This window comes from Lepidochelys olivacea, assembly GCF_965140295.1.
Source record: "Lepidochelys olivacea isolate rLepOli2 genome assembly, chromosome: 10".
Taxonomy (NCBI): domain Eukaryota; kingdom Metazoa; phylum Chordata; order Testudines; family Cheloniidae; genus Lepidochelys; species Lepidochelys olivacea.
This window is the reverse complement of record NC_140420.1, coordinates 1,631,940-1,654,253: the sequence shown is the minus strand read 5'-3', so window position 1 is coordinate 1,654,253 and position 22,314 is coordinate 1,631,940. Positions and strand designations below refer to the sequence as shown.

At 56.5% G+C, this 22,314-nt stretch overlaps 1 protein-coding gene across 1 annotated transcript in view; it reads right to left on the bottom strand.

Annotated features, from left to right (window-relative positions):
* Positions 1 to 9,225: 9,225 nt before the first annotated feature.
* Positions 9,226 to 22,314, bottom strand: part of HS3ST2 (heparan sulfate-glucosamine 3-sulfotransferase 2) — a 42,568-nt gene continuing 29,479 nt past the window's right edge. Inside the window, exon 2 of the mRNA XM_084640621.1 lies at positions 9,226 to 10,620. Coding sequence (XP_084496747.1) covers positions 10,002 to 10,620 — 619 coding nt within the window. The 3' untranslated portion in view covers positions 9,226 to 10,001. The remainder of the gene's footprint in view (positions 10,621 to 22,314) is intronic.

Sequence of the window (22,314 nt, the reverse complement as noted above, 5' to 3'; positions counted from 1 at the left end):
TGGAGCACAAAAAACCTAGTCTTCCGTGTTTAGCTTGGCGTGGTACTTTAAAACTCACACGGTACCTCCGCAGGAGCCATTTCATCATTGGGGTGAAATTACAGCGGAGAAGAAATTGCCATTCTGTTCTGTGATATCCCTCAGCCATCTGTATTCGGGCTAAACTAATTGGATCCAACCATCTCTCTCCATCTGGAGAAGGAGCAGTTTCCTTCTAAGGCCTTTTGCATTTGGAACAAGAAAAAACACCAGTAATAATATTTTATGTTGTTCAGTCTGAAGGATCCGTTACAAAGGGTCATATATTCAGAGGAGAGCACGACCCAGTTGTCACTATGCAAACAATAATTCCATCTACAACAAAACTGACATGAACAAGATGTTCAGGCTGCCTGGCTGAGTACTCAGGTTGGGAAATGCTTGATTTAAAGCCGCATGACTAGTTTGTATGCATCACAATAGCGCTTCACTCCCAGGATCTTCTGTTGTGTCTCATGCCCTCTCCTTGTACATGCTTCGTGTAGCACCGCACACCACAGTGTGTCTGCCAAACCAGCTGTGAAAGTCACTCGTATGCATGATGCCAGTGTGGCCATGATCAAAAGCCACGGAGGTCAAGGGGAGTCTTTCCACGGACTTCAGTGTGGTTTGGTGGGGCTCATGTTGCACCCGGCCCCTTTCCCTGTGTGCCTTACAAGACAGGTCTCACCCGGAGGTGGACGACCCTGCATGGTATGATCTAATCAGTATTACTGGACGCGTTCTCTGAGAAGCAGTACCTGGCCATGCACTAGAGCTGGTGTCCTAAGACAGCTAAGGAAAAGAGGCACAATGAACTTGGGCATTTCCTTGTCTTTTGAATCTTTGCCGTCTTCATTTTTTTAAATAAAGGTTTTTGATGGAAATTCCTAGGTGTTTTTCCTTAATCCCCTCCCCCAAATTAGAAAAAAAGGAAGGATGCCTCCCCCGCTGAGGTTCATAGCAGGGAGCACCTGGCCTGTGCATTGTGTGAGTCTATCCTACAAGACACCTTCCCAGGGACAGTAAATTCTGTTCCATGCTGCTTGTTGACTGAACGGCTGGTCCTGCTCCCTGCGCCGCCAGGCAACCTGGGGGCTGTGTCCCTCGACTTGCAATGCTCATAGGTGTGTCAGGCAGAACTGTGGGCCGGTAGAAGTGGGCTGGGCTGGACAGTCTCTTGTTCTGGGCAAGAATGGCTGGGAATGACTGTGTCTGCCAAGTGCCAGCTGCATCCTGCTATGACCCTAACCGGCGGGTAGGGCCTGCTGTGCTCACATCATGCCTTTTCTGAACTACCCCTCTGGGCACGTGGGCAAAGTCTGCATCATATGAGCCAGGCAGGAGCTCTCCTTGGCCCGGCTGGCTGGAGCAGTGCTGAGCTGGTCTCTACTGTGATTCCCCTCTGGCTATGAGGGGCTCGTCCCAGCTGGAAGCCTCGGCATCATCTCACTAGCTTTGCAACAGACTGTTAGCAACCCCGGCTCGCTCTGTGCAAAGGCCTCCGCTTGAGCCTTTTCAATTTCTGGCACAGCTCTCTCGAATGTCTGTCGTCTACACTAATGCTTTGAAGCTGCATTTTAAGAGCCCCTAATGTGATAAACATTTTCCGCTTTACAGCCCTTCTTGAGCCCTCATTTGCTGACCCTCTAGAAATCTAGAAGCACACGTCTGCTCCCTCCCTTTGTAAGGCCAAATGTAAAGTAACCGTCTGATATTGCAGCACGTCCCTCAGCCTCAACAGGGGCCCCGCGGGCAGTTGGGTCCTGTTCCCTGGGAGGTGTTTTCAGTGAGTTCCCACGGAAGGCAGGGAATCACTGGGAGCGGGCAAAGCAGCCTGGGCTGTAACATGCCAACAAGCACGTGGCTCCTGCCTTCCTGCCAACCCTGGCACTGCCATGGGCACTTCATCCAGCCGTGGGCCCAGGAGCAGCGTGAAGTGCTCTTGGCCTCCCCTTGGGCGTAGTGTCTGGGCCGCCTTACAATGCAGCCATCGGCTGTGTTACCGACTGGATCAGTGCCCCTCTGTGTGATGTATCGGCTGGGTCCGGCCCCCCAGCCCGGACACCTACACCCTGACTGACGCGGCCTGGTGAGTCGATGCTGCAGCGCATTAGGGTTCTAGCCCTGGTCTGCAAAGGGGAGGCAGGGAGGGAAACCTCTGAAACCCAGCTGAAGGTGCCCTCAAAATGTCTCCACAGCTTCACGGCAAGAGCTCGTTGGCACGTCCTGCCCTAGAGGGCTGGAGTGTTACAAACTGCTGGCATCGCCGCATGGTGCTGTCACAGCCTGCCAAGGTGTTTTCGCCGCACGAGAGCAAGGTTTGCTCCTTCGGGGGCACGGGGCTGCTAGCTCTCGTTGCGCGAGGGTGGCTCTGGAGGAAGGGAGCTGTGTGGGCAGCAGAGTTTTACAGTTGGTTCTGGGGGCAGAGCTGCTCTCCAGGAGCTTGGCTGAGGCGCCTGGAAGAAGGGACTGCCCTGTGTGCTGTGGGCTCTGGACTGGTGTGTAGGCACTTAAAGCAAGTGACACTTAGAAAGTGCTCAGGCTCTACCTCGCGGGCGGCTTCCCAGTGCTGGAGAAAATCTTCAAGGCCCCAGTTGCCTGCTCCCCCTTGGCAGAGGAGGGGCAACAGGATTCTGTTGCCGTGAGCTGATCTACGGCTGCTGCGTTGAGTGTCGGGGTGGAAGCACTGCAGTGGTGGGTAACTTCGCCTTGTTTGTCTAGTCTAAGATTACGAGGTGCTTCTGAATCCTTTGGGGGTGAAGTGGCCTAGGGCAGCATAAGCTCGTTCTCACGGATTGTCTGTTGTTGCTATTTACGGACCTAGCTGCAGATGGACCCATTGGGGCTCCAGTCCTGTTTTCTAGCCTGCCCCACTCATCCACCAGCTGCCCTCTGACTCCCATCTGACTGGCAGTTCTGGGGAGGGGGCTGCAGGCAACTGGACAAGTACCACTTGCAAGCAGGAATAAGCAGCCTGAGCTGGGCATGGGAAGGCAGCTTTCTCCTCAGCCTCTTGTGCCCTGCTCGGTTCTGGCCTTACAAACGGCAGTTTAACAGCTGGTGGGAGCATCTTGCTCCTACCTGGTTTAGGAGGGGCTGGGGAGCCGAGGTTTATACACGCAGCCGCTGCGATTCCTTTGGCACCAGGAATCAGTTGGGCGTTTCCTGGCCTCCTGTGACTCCCCTGGCCCCCCAGGGGAGAGCAGCTCAGTGGTTTACAAAATGGTACTTTAAACTATTTTTACAGTCACACGGAGGAGGCTGGAAGCAGCAGCCACTCCATTGTGATTTAGATGCGAGTGGTAAATTGTAACCTTTGACAGAAATAGCTGAGATTTACTAGGGAAATCAATAGATGACTCACACAGGCCAGCACTCCACGAGGCAAATAACACTTCACCACCATGCCGGCAGGCGTCCGCCTTGATAGTCAGTGAAGGGGCCACTCGTTCCAGCAGCTGGGCACAGGCTAGTGAGATGGATTGCTGCAGGAGGGGCTTGGGACAGGAGTGTGTAATTACACAAGCCCCTCTCCCTTTGTGGTGCGTGCCTACAGCCTGCCCTACAGCCACATCACCAGGGCAGTCTAGGCTCCAAACCCACCGCCAGCAACCCTTCACTCCAAAGCCAGGCTGGGCCAGCTCCAGCCTCCCTTTCCTGAGCTGCGGCTGGTTCCCAGGGAACACATGCACCATCCCTGCCAGCTGGGCGGAGAAGACTGAAGCCAGCGGTCATACTGCCCAGCGTTTACAGATGGGGGTTTCTATTGCCAAAACATACTCCAGACTTTGACCAGGAGCCCAGATATCCTGGTGACGGGTGTGGTCTAATGACCTGAACAGAATGGACTAGGATACACCACCCCCATGGGCTGGAATTTGTTCTGAATCCCAGTTTTGCAGGTGGGGAAAGCAAGGCATGGGCTTGGTCAAGGCCACCCCAAGGGTGGTGGCAGAGGTGGGGGTTAAAACCGAGGAGCTCCTGGCCCCCCCTCCTGTGCTCAGCCCTCTCCTCTATTGCTGAGTGCCCCATAAAGGAGGTTGGGAGATTCCCTGGGCGTGACTGACTCATACAGGCAGGTGACTAGCTGGAGAGGAGAGGAGAGGTTAGGTTATTTCCATTTGCAAGCTGGGGTGCTGGAAACCCTGCTGCAGTCACCCCAGGTAGTGGTGTAATGTGCTCGTTGTCAAAGAGGCCAAATCAATGAGCCTCTGTGTGATGGGAGGGGCCCCAGGTGTGACTGGGCCCCTTTGCCCTGCTGTGGCTGGCAGGGCGTGGGTGAGGAGTTAAGGTCGGCGTTTGTCCTAGACAGTTAACAATACAGCAGTTCATTTCCAGGGGGCCCGGCAGGGAGCGGGACTGCTCAGCACTCAGCTAGCAGCACGGAGACAAGGCGTGTTACACCCCGGAGAACTGAAAGAAGCAACCCCATGATCACGAGCCCCTTCCCTCAGCCCCAGCCCAGCTGTCCTGGGTCTGGTTCTCTCGAGGGCTCCAGCAGCTGCTTAGTTCATTTACCCCTCATTGCTTTTTGAAACGCCCAGCAGGTCACGGCGCCCACCGCGGAGCAGGTGACCCGTGGCTGGTGGGGCCTTCCCAAGGGGGATTGAGGTATTTCCCTGCCCGATAGGGGGCAGCTCGTGTTGTTTGTGTGCAGGGGTCTGCAGGCTCGTGGAAAGTTGCTCTTTCTTTGGCCATAGCTTTCTGAGCCCCTCTGTGCATCTCCAATTCCTGGGGCATGCAGGGCAGGGCTTGGCTCGGGGGCGAGCGCTGTATCCGGAGGGGTCTAACCCCACTGGCCTAACCCCACTTCCCCGCAGAGGGATGAGGCAGCAATGTGGCTCTTTCTCCTCCCCCGTGAGCTTTTGGGCTGCTCTCTACGCAGAGTGCCTGTGGCCCCCACCACCTCCCCCCACTCTCTGTGTAACATCCACAGACCCCAGGCGTCGGCGGGCAGGATCGAACCTGGGACCTCTGGAGCTAAGTGCATGAGCCATGTGGCTCTTAGCTAAGGCTGTAGCGGACTCATTAATCTCTAGGTGGTCTCGGTACCGCCAGAGGGGACAGAGCACCACACGCAGGAGGTGTGTGGGTTACACCTGCCCTGGCCGTGGTGCAGGGGTGCCTGGGTCTCTGGGAACTCGCGTGAGCCGCCCGGCAGCACAGAACAATGTGGAGCACGCTCTGTCACTGGATTTAGAGCGGGTGGAAGTGCTGCTGAGTGACGGCCCTGGACAGCGGCCTCCTCTCCGACGCAGCCTGGGCAGCGGCTGCACTAGCTTCCCCCGTTTGCTGCCCCTGCCTTGTCCGTGGTTGGGGCTCCATGGCCCATTTGATTGGTGGCCTGAGCTGAGAGGCTGCCAGCCTTGGCACCTAGAGCCCGGGGTGATGGGTGCGTCACAACGGTCAGCCTGTGGAACTCCTTGCCAGGGGATGTTGTGAAGGCCAAAAGTATAACTGAGTTAAAAAAAGAGCTAGATCCATTCATGGAAGACAGGGCCCTCAATGGCTTTTAGCCAGGGGGGTCAGGGATGTGACCCCAGGCTCTGGGTGTCCCTAAACCTCCAACTGCCAGAAGCTGAGAGTGAACAACAGGGAAGGGAATCACTTGATGATGATTCCCTGCTCTGTTCATTCCCTCTGAAGCACCTGGCACTGGCCACGAAGACAGGACACTGGGCTGGATGGCCCCTTGGCTGACCTGGTCTGGCCGTTCTTATGGTCTTAAGGTTTAAAATACAGAGGTGGCCAGCATGCCAATTTACTACCAGTTGGGGTCTGGACCCCGGGCCAAGGCCACCAAGCAGGTCTCACCCAGAGCATCGGAGCCACGGGGCAGTGACGACTGACCTGCTGCCGGGCTGGAAGCAGCGACCCAGGGTGCAGGTGGGAGCTCCTGTCCTGACCTGTCACGTTATAAGTCACAGGTTGCGCATCTTCCTAGTGTCCCTTTGCCCATGGGGGAGGAGAAGGGGCATCTTTCTGGTAGGGGCCGCATTAAGGAAAGGGTTGTCTAGGAGGGGCCTATGCCCAGCACTGACTCTTCCTGGGTAAAACAGAGGGTGTCTGGGGCATTAGCTGGATGGGGAAGGAGGTGCTAAACCAGGGACGTGGCAGGTTTGTTCACTCTTGTGGGGCAGGTTTCTACACCCCATGTGGGTGCTTTTTATCCCTGCCCTGCTCTAGGCCCTGGCACAGGCGCAGCCCTACCAAATTCACGGCCATGGAAAACGTGTCACGGGCTGTGACATCGGGTCTCCCCCATGGCATCTGCCTCTGGTTGGGGGTCGCCCTTACTGCTGTGCGGCCTGAGCTGCGCGGCCGGAGAGCAGCGGCTGCTGGCCGGGAGCCCAGCTCTGAAGGCCGAGCCGCTGTCAGCAGCAGCACAGAAGTCAGGGTGGCAGAACCGGGCCCTTCTTACAATAGCCTTGCAACCCCCCACCCTTTTGGGTCGGGACCCCCAGGGTTACAACGCCGAGATCTGATAACATGAAATTTAAGATTTAAAAAAATCCTATGACTGTGAAATTGATCAAAATGGACTGCGTCTGTGGGAGGGCCCCCGCCACCGGGGCGGTGTTGGGTGCTTTGCCACTTTGGCCCGTGTCTCGCCAGAGCCGAAGGCATCGTGAGCCTCCTCTGTGGGTTCTGCATCCTTCTGACACAGCAGGGCAGGAGCCCGGGGGAGCCGGCCAGACAGTGCTCACTGCAGAGGGAGTTTCTGTGGAGTCCCTCGGGCCATGTTAAATGATCGGGGGGAAAACAAACCATTTGGTCCAGGCTCTAGCTGACAAATTAATTTGGAAAACACAGACATCAGTGTCTGTGCTGCAGCGTCTCCTGAGGAAGAGGATGCTCCGTCACCCACTGCACGTGCTCCCGCCAGGTTGGATCAGCGCATGGGTTGTTTGAATGCACTAATGCAACAATACCTAGGGAGGTGGTGGAATCTCCTTCCTTTGAGGTTTTTAAGGCCCGGCTTGACAAAGCCCTGGCTGGGATGATTTAGTTGGGGATTGGTCCTGCTTTGAGCAGGGGGTTGGACTAGATGACCTCCTGAGGTCCCTTCCAACCCTGATAGTCTATGATTCTAACAACTGCCCAGAGCGGAGCTGTAACTTTCCTCTGTTCCCCCCCACCCCCCAGTGGATAGTTACACACAGCAGCATGTGGGAGATTTGGCTCCGTTTCTCTTTTCAATGAGAGCAAGGGGCCCGGCGCAGCCCAGAACCAGCCCAAATGGGCCACGGGGAGGAGAAGGCGGGGAGGGGATTTGAGTGAAAGAATTAATATGAAAAAATGAACTACGCGGTGTGAATTGTTTGGAGACACCATCCAGCAAGAGTCATGGCACTTGACACAGTTATAACTGTGGGGTCTTATAAAACATCCCATTAAGTGCGGCCATAACTTACTATTGCGTGTGATGCCCTAGTCACTAGCTAGTACCTGGCCTAAGGAGAAGGAGTTACCAATGGGACCTGTGCCTTGGGCTCGTTCTTCAACGACGCATTTAGTCGCTATAGGGCTGACCCTGGACGCCCTGCGGGTAGGAGCAGGGCTCCGGCTGTGGCAAAGGCCTTGTCACCTCTAGTCCTGCATTGGGCTTGGCCTGAGGATGGGGCACAGAGAGACCTGCCTTGACCCAGCGCTGGCTCTGTTCGTCCTAGGCCAGGCAAAGCAAATAATTTCCCTTTGCCGGTGGGGGCCCCCCCCCGATTGTCCATGTCTGAGCTATTCCCGCGCCAGGCTCTGGAGGCGCGTCACGTTCAGCGGGGTGCCGTAGGAAACCAGGAACAGGGAGGGCTGAATGGAGCTGGGTGGGGCTAAGTGTGAGGCAGGTGTGTGCTATGCAACCCCCACCGCTCTGCCAATGCACCTCGACCCCGACCCTTAGCCGCCCCCTGCTATGCCAGGCCTGGGCACTACCCCATCTCCCCCCCGCCCCCAGCCAGCTCTGCTGGTGCCCCTCAATCCTGACCCATGGCTCCCTGCTCTCCCAGCGCCCCCTTGGCCCTTCTGCTGAGCCTCAGTCCCCACCCAACGCCCCCTGCTCGTCCAGTGCTGGGCGCCCCACCACACAGCACCATGAGCCTTGCCAGGCCTGACAAACAGTCACCTTTGGCCACGCCTCAGCTGGGGCCTTTGGGGTTTGGGAGCCTCCCCTCAGACAGGCCTTTCCCTCCCAGCACATGGAAACCCTCTGGCAAACAGGAGCTGCTGGGGCTAGTCATGGCTTGTCCCACTCAAGGAGCAACTTGCCCCCCAAAGTACAAGGAAGGCCTGGGTGAGGCGCTGGGCTGGGAGCGGCTGCCCGGTGCTGCCGTGCGCCCTATGGGGCTGCTTGCATGAGACTCAGCTCTGTCTGGCGCTTGGGTCACTCTCCTGACTGCGGAGGCCAAAGTAAGGGGCCCTTGGGATAGCCCCAGGCGATGTCCCGGGTTCCCTTTTGGGAAATACGGCCACCCCAGGCCAGCAATAATCTCCTCTGCCAGAGCCACACAAGAGCCTTGAACATGCAGATTTCTGCATCAGCCAAGTTCCCCACAAAACCCCCAAACAAGAGCGAGGGACCAGGCTCATAAATGTGCTGGGTGCGCCTGCAGAGCCCATCCGTGATGCTAAGAGCGGGCCAGGCAAAGAGAGGGTCCGGGCCCGACGACAGGAGAGTTTTATACCTGTTATCAGTCGGGCTCAGTCGGTGCCTCATCAGTGTGGAAAACGGCAGCTCCAGCAATATCCCCTGGCCATGGAAACCTGTCACCTTTAAAGCCTGAAAATGCTGACTTTCCTCTGACTCCCTGCCACCTCGGGGTACCTGGGGACTGCTCACCCTGGTGTCCATAGGCTGTGTCAGCCCATCCCATGTGTGTCACGTCTCAATCCACCCTGGGTGGGACGGTTGGGATCTGTCCCCTCCTATGTGCTCTGAGAGCACTGGTCCATATGGCCTGGTTTTCTCTCGCTTGCTTGTTCCTTCTCTGGCCCCCGTCACTGCGGAATCCGGCCGGCGCCTGATGCTTTGGTGGTTTTGCATAGTGTCTGAGGGTGTTTGAACACAGACCCTGTGCGGGGTTCAGGGCCAAACCCGCTGTGGAAAGACCATTCCTAAGAAAAGTACTTTAATAAGGACCAGTTCTCTTCATCTTTATTTCATAGGGAGTCACATGCTGAACAAGAAAACTAGTGGTCCTAGAGTACCCGTACCAGCAGAAATCTGTGCTTTATTCACAGGACAAAGTATCATCACAATGTGTTTGGAAACATTTTTTTTCAAGCATACACATCACCATCTTCATGGGTACATTCTTCGCTCAGGTGACAAAAGGCAAAATGGAGAGGCCCACCCCAGCCTGAGATGCATGGCTTCCTATGGGTCATAGAGCCCCATGTAGGCCCCAGCCCCTGCGGGCGTGGGACATTCATCCTAGTCCTGGTGAACTGGATGAGGAGGCGAGAGGCTGACCCACCCAGAGCCTGGGAAGCTTTAGCCAGGGAATGCTCCAATTGGTGGTTATTTTCGGAACATGCACAAGGTACATGCCAGGTAGACGCTTGAGCCAGTTTGCGCATGGGCAGCAGTGTGTATCGACCAGCCATTATTAAAAATCAGATGGCCTGTGGCCTCCACACAGCCCCTGGGGCCCTTTTCTGGCTGCTCAGGGAGTGCCCGATCACAGTATAAAAACCAAATGCAAAACAAGCCCCCCAGCTGTTGACAGAAGCTGGTGAGGGCTTGGCTGTGTCCAGCGGTCTCTGCCTGGCACATGTTGGGCTGGGGACATAACTCCACATCCTCCTTGGCCTTTGGCCTGGAAAGACCTGGCCTCCCACAGGGTCTGGAAAGCCGCTCTCACCAGCACCCGCGAGAAGGGACAAGTTGGCCGACGGAGGGGGTGGCTCACACGTTGGCCCCCAGTTTACCACCCTCATGGAAGACTGCGGCAAGCTCACCTCACCACCACTCTGGGCCTCGACATTTATTCCCACCTGAAGTCCTGCCCGACGGTTTCATAGAATTTAATATTATATGGTCTATAAAAGTCCCGGAGCTGCTCTATCACCTCAGGGTCTATCTGCACATGAGTTCTCCCTTTGGACTTGCCCAGACAGCGTGGTAAACTGCTGCTCTCTGTTTTCTTCAGGCAAGGAAACCCTTTTGTCTTGTTGAAATAGAAGTGCTTGTCCGTGATCACCCGCTTGATGCCCAGGAAGTCCTGCACTTTGCCCATCTCCCCAGCCGGGTCTGTGATCAGCCTTTCTCCACTGACAAAGTGGATCTGGGAGAGGGGGAAGTACTGGAGCCAGCTGTCCAGGTGCACCACGTACATCCCGATGCGGATGGCGTTCCACGAGGTGTCCACCAGCCCCAGGCTGCGGTTCTGGAAGGACAGCCCTTCGAAGGTGGGGATGTCGGGTTTCTTGGAGAGCGTCTGCGTGTAGTCCGAGATGGCCCTGGTGACTGGGTTCCGCACCACCACGATCAGCTTGGTGTCTCTGGACATGTTGAAGATCCGCCGTGGGGCCTCCTTGGTGACAAAGTAGCTGGGTGTCTTTTCCATTGTGATCTGGCTGCTGAGCGTCCTGGGCATCAAGCTTCTGTAAGCAAAGAAGCGCACAGGTGAGGACAGGAGCTGGGACCCACACAAGGCGCTTGCAAACACAGCCCAGGAGCCCCATTCTCAGAGCCCAGGCAGCTGGGGACTGCCTGGAAGGGCACCGATAGGGGTTTAGCTCCCTAATAGTCAGACTAACACGCACCAGACAAGAGACTCATTCCCATCCAGATGGGACCACGCCACTGAGAGGCCAGGAGAAGACAGGAGCCCCCAACAGTCAGCTGTAGCATGCAATGCCAGATGAGGGACACGGGAAACTTTCCCTGCACTGTAGCTACTGATGGGACAACTGCCATAGTCTGGCAGGTTCAGAGAAGCACCCAAGAGTTCAGGCACCCTTCCTCACCTGACCGAAGGAGTGAAACCGCCATTGCTTAAGTCATCTCACTGACAGGACAAAGCCCCAGGGAAGGCACTCTCGGGATTGCTTTGGCCCCAGGGAGATGGATTATTGTTCTTCTAAGGCTTCCCAGCTCTTGGGCTCAATGAAAAACCCACCCAGGTTTTTCTTCCAACCATCCAAGAATGTTAATCCCACATTCATAAAGTTTCAGCCATTCCCAGCCTCCCTGTTGTGTGCACTTGGGCTTTGTAAGGTGGAAAAGGACTTGAGTTCAGACAGACAGCCGGACATTTAGAACATCTGTCTCAGAAATAGAGAGAGCCCAGCTCAAAGTCCCCACCATGGAGGTGGGCCACAGGGACACTAGCCAGGCTAATGCAGGGACTGAAAACAAGACGGTGCCCGATTGAAACTTCTGGAGGGATTGAGAGAGGCCCAGTGGAATTGGCCAGGACTTGGGTTATCACCCCTACTCCTGTGAAAAGTCTGAAGGGACCTTCAAATGACCAGGCCCTCAGACCTACAGCTCAGCAGCGCACCTCCGGCACGGCAGGGCCCCTAGTACCAAAGCGGGGTATCGGCGTCAGCACTAATGTGACCTACTGACTCACCCACATCATTTCCTGCTGCACCGGCGTGTCGGTGTCCCTGGGAGGGCTCCCACGCAGGCACTGATGCAGCCACGGCAAAACCTGCCCAGCCCACAGCACAAGGTTGTGTTGCTGCCCGAGAACTAACCCCTGAAATGGTAACCTGCCGCTTCGCCCGGGGCGGGTCAGTAGCACGGCGTTCTGGCTAAGGTTGCACAGAGGCGTCGAGGAGAAGCTGGCTTTCCACATTACAGGCAATTATCCCGCTCTGGCAGACTGCAACAGGGAAGCTTATGCACCCTGACATGGAGAGCCCTGGGTTTTGAATACAGAGGAGCTGGCCACACTTGCTCCCTCCCCACCCCCTCAGCTAGGACATGTCGCTGTTCAGACAGCGTAGGCTTCAGACACCGACGATGAGGTGGGATATTCACGCACCCGGGGCTGCTCCCTCTGAGCGGCTCATGGAGACAGACCCAGGCCAGAGCCATGCTGCAGAGTGAGCATCTCCTGCTCTGCTCCTGAGCCAGACAAGCTGGCTGAGGTGCCAGCAGCAATGTGCGAGGGCGTCTCCGAGCCCTTCACACTCACACCAGCTCCAGCCGCAAACAGAGGCTGGGCCGGGGTGCAGAAAACAAACACAGTGGGAGACGGTCATGCCGTTCTGCCACTGGTCTGGGCACCACAAGCCAGACAGTCTCTATGTAAAAGAATAAATGGACACAAATCAGACGTCAAGAATTATAACATTCAAAAACCAGTGGGAGAACACTTCAATCTCTCTGGTCACTCGATTACAGACCTAGAAGTGGCAATTCTTCAACAAAAAAACTTCAAAACCAACTCCAACGAGAGACTGCTGAATTGGAATGAATTTGCAAACTGGATACCATTAACTTTGGCTTGAATAGAGACTGGGAGTGGATGGGCCATTACACAAAGTAAAACTATTTTCCCAGGTTTAATTCCCCCCCCCACCCCCCACTGTTCCTCAGACGTTCTTGTCAACTGCTGGAAATGGCCCACTTTGATTATCACTACAAAAGGTCCCCTCCTCCCCCTGCTCTCCTGCTGGTAATAGCTCACCTTAAGTGATCACTCTTGTTACAGTGTGTATGGTAACACCCATTGTTTCATGTTCTCTATGTATATACATCTCCCCACTGTATTTTCCACTGAATGCATCCGATGAAGTGAGCTGTAGCTCACGAAAGCTCATGCTCAAATAAATTGGTTAGTCTCTAAGGTGCCACAAGTCCTCCTTTTCTTTTTGCGAATACAGACTAACACGGCTGCTCCTCTGAAACCTCTCAGGGACAGTATCTCTGCTGACAATCTCTCTGCTGCAGAACCAGCCCCTCGCAACCACCAGCAGAGTCCCCAGGGGCGTGACGGGGAGATCGCCCCCTTGCTGAGGATTACCACCAGGGCAAGGTCTTGCTGTCTGCTAAAGTCAATCGCCCTGCTGAACAATCAGGGGGTCCGGGGGTTCCTGGATTTATTGGGGCTTGGCTCAGTCACACGACTCCTCGAAGGTCCTTTCAGTCCCTTATAGCCCATAGCATGGGGAGATTGTCGCAGAGGCCTGGGGCTGTGAGAGACGCAGAGCTTCCCAGTGAGACCTCAGCGGTGGCTTGCTGCTACAGGGCCCCATCTGCCCTTGAAATAGTCATGATGGTATTTGTCCTAGTGTCACTGGCCCTGCCTCCAAGCAGCCAGCCGCCCGAGACGGGCATGCAACTGAGATCGTTAAACAGACCCTGAGAACCCGGGCAGGCCCCAGACGTGAGCTGTTAGTGGTGGGGAAAGTCCGGGGCTCAAGCTCAACGACAGCTCTAAGGAGAGGGGCATGTGCTGGGTATCTGGATGTGCCGTAGCACTGTTCACAACTTGGGGCCACAACTGCACTGCTGGGCTGCACCAGGGGCCAGGAGGGTTGGAGACTAGCAGGAGGAGGGCCATGGACATACGCGGACGGGGCGAGTACCCCACTGAGCATCACTGGGCCGGCGGGATGGGGCCAGCTGAGCCTGCCCCCTCAGCCACCAGCCTGGGCTGCTCCTCTAAGCACAGATGCGTCAGCTAGGGCCGGTCCCCATGAGGGCCTCCCAGACCAGCAGGAACCATAGCATGGCAGAACAATGGAGACAGGGACTGGTAACCTCATGGGCTCCAGGCCACCGGTGCAGCCAGTAACTGTGTCAGTGCCTAGGATGCTTGTCTCCATAGCCCCCTGGCTGTGGACTGAGGTCTGGCTCATCCAGGCCCAGGCCCAGGCCCTGGGGCTGGAAAAGCTTTTCCAATAACCCTACAGCGTATCAGGTTCAGTCCTAGCCCAGCGTCCGCCTACTACATGCATCCCACTGGCAGGCAGGAGCCATGGCGCCGGGCAGGAAGCTGTCATTGCTAAAGGCGCCGGATGCACCTCGGCCATGCACTGCAAGCAGGCAGCCTGCCTGCTTCTCCTCTGTGTGGACGTGTGGCCCGCTCCTCCGAGAGGCTCTGCCAGCAACACCCACCTGAGCCGGCACCCAAGCCGGGCTGCGGGGAAAGGATGGTGCAGAATTAAAACCACTGGGGGACGGGGCTTGGTTTAAAGTCACATGGCTTAAAACCCAGCATGCAGTACTAATGCCAATTGCTCTCCATCCTCCCAATGGGCTCTCTCACCCCCAGGCTGCCCTGGCAGCCCCTGGAGAACAGGCACTCAGGAGGAGACGGAGCGGAGCTGCCTGTGCTGCATGTGACCGGGCAGGGGCTAGGCAAGGAAGAGGGCTGGCACCTAGCCCTTCTGTGGCACTGGGGGCCCTCGCTCAGACCTCTGCCCAGCGCCAGCCCCAAGGGCTCTAACATGGAGTCAAGCCCCCCAAAATCTGGAGCCTGGCTTGAAAATCAGACCATTTAAAGCCACGGTCCCTTTGTCTGCTCTGGTCACGTTTTCCAGCCTTCTCCAGAACCACGAGGGCTAGAAATCTTCCTCTGCTGAAAGCCGCGCACCTCCCAGGCACGGGACTCCAGGCCCCAGGGCTTTACCCCAGGGCCTTGGACTAGCGATAAAATCACAAGCGCTCACAACGCTGCATCACAAGCGCTCACAACGCTGCCTCCGTGCCGGAGCAGCACCAGGCGGCACTGGGGTGGGCTGCCCAGGTGGCGGATACCGGTAGCTCCTCTGCGCCCCGCGCATGGACTCAGGGCAGTGGAGCAGGATTAGGCCCTTGCAACAAGACCAGAACCCGGCCTGCCGTGCCGGACCCACATGCCCCCGCTTCCTCACTTGGCCTGCAGCACGGGGCCCTGGCAGAGCCATGGGGCATGCAGAGCGGCAGCAGGAGGGGGCTGCAGGTCAGGCCCGAGGGGCATGGGCAGCGCTGCAGAAGGAAGCCTGCGCTGTGGACTCGAGCCCGGGCCGCTCTCCCTTCACCTTCAAGCAGTAAATTGCTTTGCAGGTTTAAAATAAAGCAGCTTGAACCGAGCCCAGCACAGCGTGCCAGGCGCCCGCGAGCCATTCTGCTCGCAGACCCCGCGCCACTCACCACAAGCCTGGCTCCACAAGCTTTCCCCCTTTGTTACTACAGCACTTCTGGCATTTGCAAAACAAATTGCAGCTGGCGCCATCTGGAATGATTGCCATTGCATGGGTTCACTGCGCCTTGATGGCATTAACGAGCGCTCTGGCCCGCAGCCTGCCCTTCTGTGGAGCACAGTGCCAAAGACGCACCAAGCGGCCTCGAAGGGTCTGAGACCATGGCAGGAGCCACAACCCAGCCACTGAGCTGGGGGCTGCACAGCTGCTAGCCAGCAGTGCAGCCCGGGAACCCCGTGCTAACTCTCAGGGCCCCCCCAGCCCAGCTCTATTGGCCAGATCAGTGCTGCCTAGATCCAGCCCAGCAGCTACTGCATCCCCCTCCGTCCTTGGGCCAGCACGGGCCAGCTGTGCCCGTGGTAGGTGCCTAGCGAGAAGGGGCAGGGCCTGGCCCCAAGGGGCCGCTCCTAGGAACCTAGCAGGGCAGCAAGGCACTACGGACTCTGGCAATAACCCTGCCCCAGGCAGTTCTTCGGGGCAGCCCATTCTCTCCCACCTCCGTGTCATTCGGGTTGTTTCCAGACGGGCCGGCTCCAGGGAGCCGCACTGCTGGAGATGCTTTGTGCGCGTCCCGCGGGCTGTGGTGCCTGGCCCGGTGCTGAGCCTTTTCTGTAGCACGTGTGACCCACAGCACCAGAGCCCTTCAGCCTGGTGCTCGGCTGCCCCTGCCTGTAATGCCCTGGCCTCACCCCTGTCCCCCTGCACGATTCCCAGGCCTGTCTGGCACTCTTCAGGCTGTGACCCGGGGAGGATGCCTGAGCCGAGAGGGGCACTCCTTGCTCCTCTCACACCCCACATTTTCCCTGCTGCAAGCTGATGCTGACTTCTGCATTGGGCCCCAGCTCCCACTTTCTCTGTGAAGCCAGGAACCGGCTTGCTGGGTAAAGGAGAGATTTAATTTCAGCTGCCTTGTGCCCTCAGGCAATGCCCATGCCCCTTCCTCTGCTTCAGAGCAGGAAGTCAGAGCTCACCATGGCCCCTTCTCCCTCGACACACGCGTGTGTAACTCCCTCAGCTTTACTGGGTATGTCTACACTGCAGTACAGACCCATGGCTGCCCCCCACTGGGAGGGGGAGGTCCCACAGCCCAAGCTCAATGTCTACACAGCAATTTGTAGCCCTGCAGCCAAGCCCTGGAAGCCCAAGTCAGCTGTCCCAGGCCAGCGGGTCTCTTATCGCAGTGTAGACGTACCCAGTCTGGCTCCTGCTGCACCCCGAGGAGCGTGTGCACGGCCCCTTCCGACAGAAGGCTGAGGGTCCCCAGCACAGGAGCTGGGCCCTGGGTCTCCTGCTGCAGCTCTTCAGGGAGCGTGGGTTTTGGGACAGGACAGACCAGCTCAGCAGATACACTTCTGTTATCCCAGGGTCTCCGCACAATGGCAGGCTCGCGGTTACGGGCTGGAAAGTATGTTTCGTGCTCAAAAGCAGCTGCTACGTTTCCCACTTGGGGGTGAGCGGGGGACTTTCCTCAGCGAGCAGCTTTGACTTGCGCTGTGCGGCGGACCCACACAAAGGAGCACGGCCACTCAGGGAGCTGCCTGGGGCGGATGCTGCTCTGGGGACCTGGGAAATGTGCCTCCAGGAGGGGCTTGTTTAAACCAGAGTCCGGCCGTGTAACGGAACCTGCTGGCCCGGGCCCTGCACGGAGCCCATGGCAATTCCGGACGGAACTAGAGTGAGGCACAGCACAGTTCCCCTTCCCTGCCCGCACTGGGGCCCTGGCCTCGAGGAGACCAAGTACTGGGGCAGCTTTGGCCCCCATCACCGCTAACTTTCACTCTCTATTACAATTTATTGTGCAATAGCCCTTAGGCCCCCCAGCCGCGGTCAGGGCCCCCCTGGGCAGGGGGCTGCATAACCACAGCCCAAGAGACAGACCATGGCCCCCAAGTGATTAAAATGTAAATAGAGAAGCCAAGCAAAGGGGACCCGGACGTGAAGCGACGTGTCCAGGTTTACGCGGCTGGGAACAGACCTACGGCCCCTGGACCCTGCTATCGGCTCAGGGGACAGAGCTTTAACTGACCCTGGGGACTGCTCCTCGGGGACGGGGCAGCCGCACCCACAGCGCCAGAAGAGCTGGTCACGGGGTGGCAAGTCCAGTGAAGGCTGCAGAGACAGGACGTGCCCGGAGCCAGCATTTTAAAAGCGCAGTTTGCATGTACTCAAGAACTGCTACCGCTCAGGGAAGCTTAACTAGCTGGATTCAATAGCTGTGTCTGTCTGTCATGCTGTCAGTCATCCCCCCACGCCTGGTCCCCCAGCTGAGATCCATCCCATCCCATCACATTGCTGCCGGGTTCACAGCACACAACACTAATTATGGGGACTGCGTCTGCTGCAGGAACACTAGGGTCTGAGGAAGGGACTCCGGCTCCCAGCAATAGGCATAACAACTCATGAACTCCACCCTGACTGAAATGCCCTAGGTGGTAATGGGAAGGAGACAGATCTGGGGAATGGGTGGGGATGGTTCAGAGCTTAATTTGTAATGAGAGAGGTGCTGGGGCTCAAGCAAGTTTTTTACTTTCGTAACTGATGTGGCAGGCCCTTGTTGCCAAGAAGGCCAATGGCATATTGGGCTGTATTAGTTGGAGCATTGCCAGCAGATCGAGGGAAGTGATTATTCCTCTCTATTCGGCACTGGTGAGGCCTCATCTGGTGTATTGTGTCCAGTTCTGGTCCCCCCACTACAGAAGGGATGTGGACAAATTGGAGAGAGTCCAGCGGAGGGCAACAAAAATGATCAGGGGGCTGGAGCACATGACTTACGAGGAGAGGCTGAGGGAACTGGGTTATTTGAAGAGTTGCTGAAGAGAAGACTGAGGGGGGATTTGATAGCTGCTTTCAACTACCTGCAGGGGGGTTCCAAAGCGGATGGAGCTTGGCTGTTCTCAGTGGCGGCAGATGACAGAACAAGGAGTAATGGTCTCAAGTTGCATTGGGGGAGGTTTAGGTTGGATATTAGGAAAAACTTTTTCACTAGGAGGGTGGTGAAACACTGGAATGGGTTACCTAGGGAGGTGGTGGAATCTCCTTCCTTAGAGGTTTAAGACCTGGCTTGACAAAGCCCTGGCTGGGATGATTTAGTTGGTGTTGGGCCTGCTTTGAGCAGGGGGTTGGACTAGATGAGGTCTCTTCCAGTCCTAATATTCTATGATTAACTTATTAAACCCCGACACAGAGAGGGGATTTGGTTCCCCCCAGAGTCCTTCACTTACACCTGGCTGTGGGAGATTGAGCAGGGCTTTGCCGGTCACTCTGTAACCCTGCACTCCGCCAGGCCTGGCCAGGGCAAAGGCTCCTGTAAGCGTCGGTGCCCGTTAGCACAGCACAGAGTGCTGCTCGCACCCACCCTGGCCCCAGCCCTAATGGGCTTATCCCCCACCCAATACCAGTGTAATCCCAATGGGCCCCATGCTTCCCCAGATACCATTGCAAGCCCCGTGCACTGTTTGTATCATCCTCCCCTGGCCCTGGGCGTCACGCACTCGCCGCTCTGATCTGATCTGGCAGCATTCACACAGGCGGTGGCGATGGGACAAGCTGCAGGGCAGGGCGAGCCAGGTCCCTGGGCTCCAGCGAGGTCATTGTGGCAGCCAGGCAAAGGAGGGTCCTGCCCTCCTGAGGAAGCCTTGCACGTTGGCTCCAGCACAGCAAACCTATTCCAAGGCTGCAGCGAGGCAGAATTAGGCAGCCAGGACGCTGCCCTCCGGATTCATTTACACTCCGGCAGCCCCCGTGAAAGTGACAGCCTGGCGGATTTCAGGACATGCGGGGAGCCAGCCGCTCTGGGAGCCGGCTGCATTAATGCTGGCACTAACAGCTCGTGAGGCCGCGAGCGTGCCCTCCCCTGCAACGCTCAGCTCGTGAAGAGTTAATCGAATGGGACAGTTGTCCCAGCTCAGCCGTGCAATGTGCCACGTCCCTTGCAAACGCGGCCTGGCTGGATTGCTGACCAAGGTGAAGTTCTGCAACTGACGTGCACCCCCCTCTCCCCCTGCTTCCCCCCTTGGCCCCAGCGAATCTGCTTTACTCTGCCCCCCTGATCCTCCTCGGCAGCACGGTGCTGGCCTAAGCACCGCCATTTGGACCACCGCTGGGTCAGCTCCAAGAGACTCACAGATTAATTAAACCTAATGATGTGCTCCATGGAAATTCTGCAAGTGCTGGGGAAGAACAGTGGAGGTTCTCAGGCAGTCCTGGCGTGAGATCCCTCTGGGAGGGAGACCACGGAGCAGGGCAGAGAAGGACCCAGAGCACGAGTCATTTTAATAGATGAGCTCTGGTGCTGTGCAGTCTGACCAGGATCAAGGCCAACAGGGAAAGCAACGGCCGCAATGCTGCCTGCGATTATTCGGTGGGAGAGGGCCACACACTGATCTCTTTGTGGGGATAAGCCCCAGCCAAACTCTTACAGCCATGGCCCGCAGATAGAAAGAAAAGCATTTCTAGGGGCTACACCCCAGGGTTGGGGTTAAGGGCTTGATCCTGGGAGGTGCTGAGGGCTCCTGGGACAGGTCAGGCACCATCAGCGCCCACTGAATGGATGGGAGTTAAGAACACTGAGAACATCGCAGAACTTGGCTCTCCGCGGACAGACCCATGGGCACTGGGTTTGCACAAGGGGCATCTCAGCAAAGAGTCCAGGGAAACTCAGGTTTAGAAAAGGCTTCTGCTAGAGGGACCAAAATCCCCCAAGGGGAAAATGGGGCCCCGCCTGGAACTGGCCAGAGCCCTCCTCCTGCCCGGGCGGGGCCGGCCCGACCCGCTAACCCAACCCCTGCCTGCCCCCTGCGCGAAACTGGGGTCACAGGTCACTTGAGCCCGACCCGAGCCTGATCTCCCCTGCTGCACGGGGCTGGCTTCACTGCTCGCCCTCGGACACCTCCACACGTTCCTCCACACACCACTTGTTTGACGAAAGTGGGCACGTGTCCCGTTTGCTCTTGTCAGCTGACCAAGTCAGCAAGAGCAAATGGGCCAATGCCTGCTTCGGTCAAAAAAGTCAGGGAGGCGGGGACGAGGCTTAGAAAAAGGACTCTCCTGCGAACATGGGACCTATGGTCACCCGAGCTTCTGCCCGGAACCTGCCCCGCTACCTGGCTCTGCCCTGGGGTGTCCTCCTGTGAGCAGTCCCGCCACAGGACAGCAGCACTAGGGTCACATGGAATTACTGCCAATAAACCAGCCTGCCCCTCGTGCACAGCTGGAACGTTCTCACCGCTGGGCCAGGAAGGGCCATTTAATCTTGTTTGCAAAATTCTGCAGAAAACGTAAATTGCTCAAACCCTGAGTCGGTTTTGGCGGATATGGACCCGTTACCTACCCAACTGGGCAAAGCGGAGCATAGCAAGCTGGGTGCTCCCACCCGGACCCCACCCCAGCACCCCATGCAGACATGTGGTTGCAGGGGCTTTTGGGGAAGAAACACCAGTTGGTGAAAACATGACATTTTGCAGATGGGGGAACTGCCCAGAATTAAAAGGTGCAAATTTCTGTGAGAAAAGTCCCTCTTTGAGCCAGCTCCATTCACTGCTCTCTGGGCCTTTCTCTCCTGCGATCCCCCATGCATTGCAGCCATTATTGCAGCTTGGAGGGGCCAGACACGCAGCAGCCATTAACCGTTTACAAATAAGTGGATGGGGGACAGCATACCAACTGAGCAATCTCTGCCATAGGCTCCCCTCTAATCCCCTGATGCAGGGTTCTCAGGCACCTGGCGAGGGGGGGTCTAAGCACTGCCCACATCTATCTGGTTTTCACTAAGCATGTCCCGGTGACTGCATCTCCTTCAAGCAGCCTGCAGCCACGTGGCCAGCATGCTCAAAAAGCCGACCGCCACCGTCAGCAATTACTGGCCCCCAGTAGTGCAGACACCCCTCCTCCTTCCTGCACCAGAGGGCTAAGGCCCGGGGACAGCCGCAGCAGTGTGGGGACCTGCCATGCCACCGCTTGTGGGGCTCTGGCTGCTGCACTGTTGCATTCAAGCATCTTTCACGAACACTGAAAAGGAAACAGCCGCGTGGGTTGCTGCAGTGCCCACAGGGCCCCTTTGCATCAGGGACAGCTAAAGGGCTGGCATAACCTGCACAAGCCCCTCTTTGGCCGACCCATTTACTTCAGATATTAGCCCCACAGACACGGTCAGCACTTCCATCAGCCCCTAGGGTTGCCTTTGCCATGCGCCAGGCCGGTCACCATAGGCTCCAGCCAGCACCCCCCAGCAGGGATTTGCAGTATTTCTATTGGTCTGTGCAGTGCCCATTCGCTCTACCAAATTTCTCATTAGAAAGAGACCCAAGTAATTAGTTTGCATAAATTAATAGGCCTGTTCTACATAGGTACCAGAGCATGGGCCTGGCTTAATTGGCCTTTCCCACTGCCCAGCTTTAGACCCCATAAATCCAGGTTATGAGTCCTATTGTTTAATGACTGTCAGAAAATGCTAATTTACTGCCAGGCCCCACTGCTGCTCTCTCTAGATCACAAACAAGTTTTTGTCATAAATCAGTGCAGGGCAGCTTGATAAGCAATTCACCATTACAATCTATGGGCAGAGAATCATAAAACTGCTGTTTCGTTAATGGCCCATCTTCAGGGATGTTAGAGTTTCATTACGTGAGCTATTAGGTCTATGTATTTAAAAATGAAATTACACGTTCTAATCAATTATGAAAAATACAAAATAACAGCATAGTAAATTACTGAAATGAGACAAGAGGATTAAAAAAAAAAACAAAAAAAAACGGACTCCTAGTTCTTGCTGCAACGGAGCAATGGAGATTGCTGAGACAACAAAACACACCCTGACTGGAGGCATAAATCACTCTGAAAGCAGGCAAGGGGGAGAAGTGTCATCCAGACTTCATCTTTAGGGTAACGGTGGGATCCCAGGCCTGCAGGGGCTGGAACATGCATTGCAAATGTAATGACAGTTTACTTTAAAATGAGAGTTCTGGACTTCTGCATTGGCAGAGTTATTTGCATGCAAGTAGCAAGTCATAGTCTTCAGCTTTATTTTTCATGGATGGTTTAGATTTGAAACCTTTCAGTGTCCTGCTCCTTGTGCAACACACTGAGGACTCACAGCAGAGATCCAGCTTTTGGTGCTTGTGTGTGGTGGGAACGTGCTACCGTGTCAACGATCCCCGG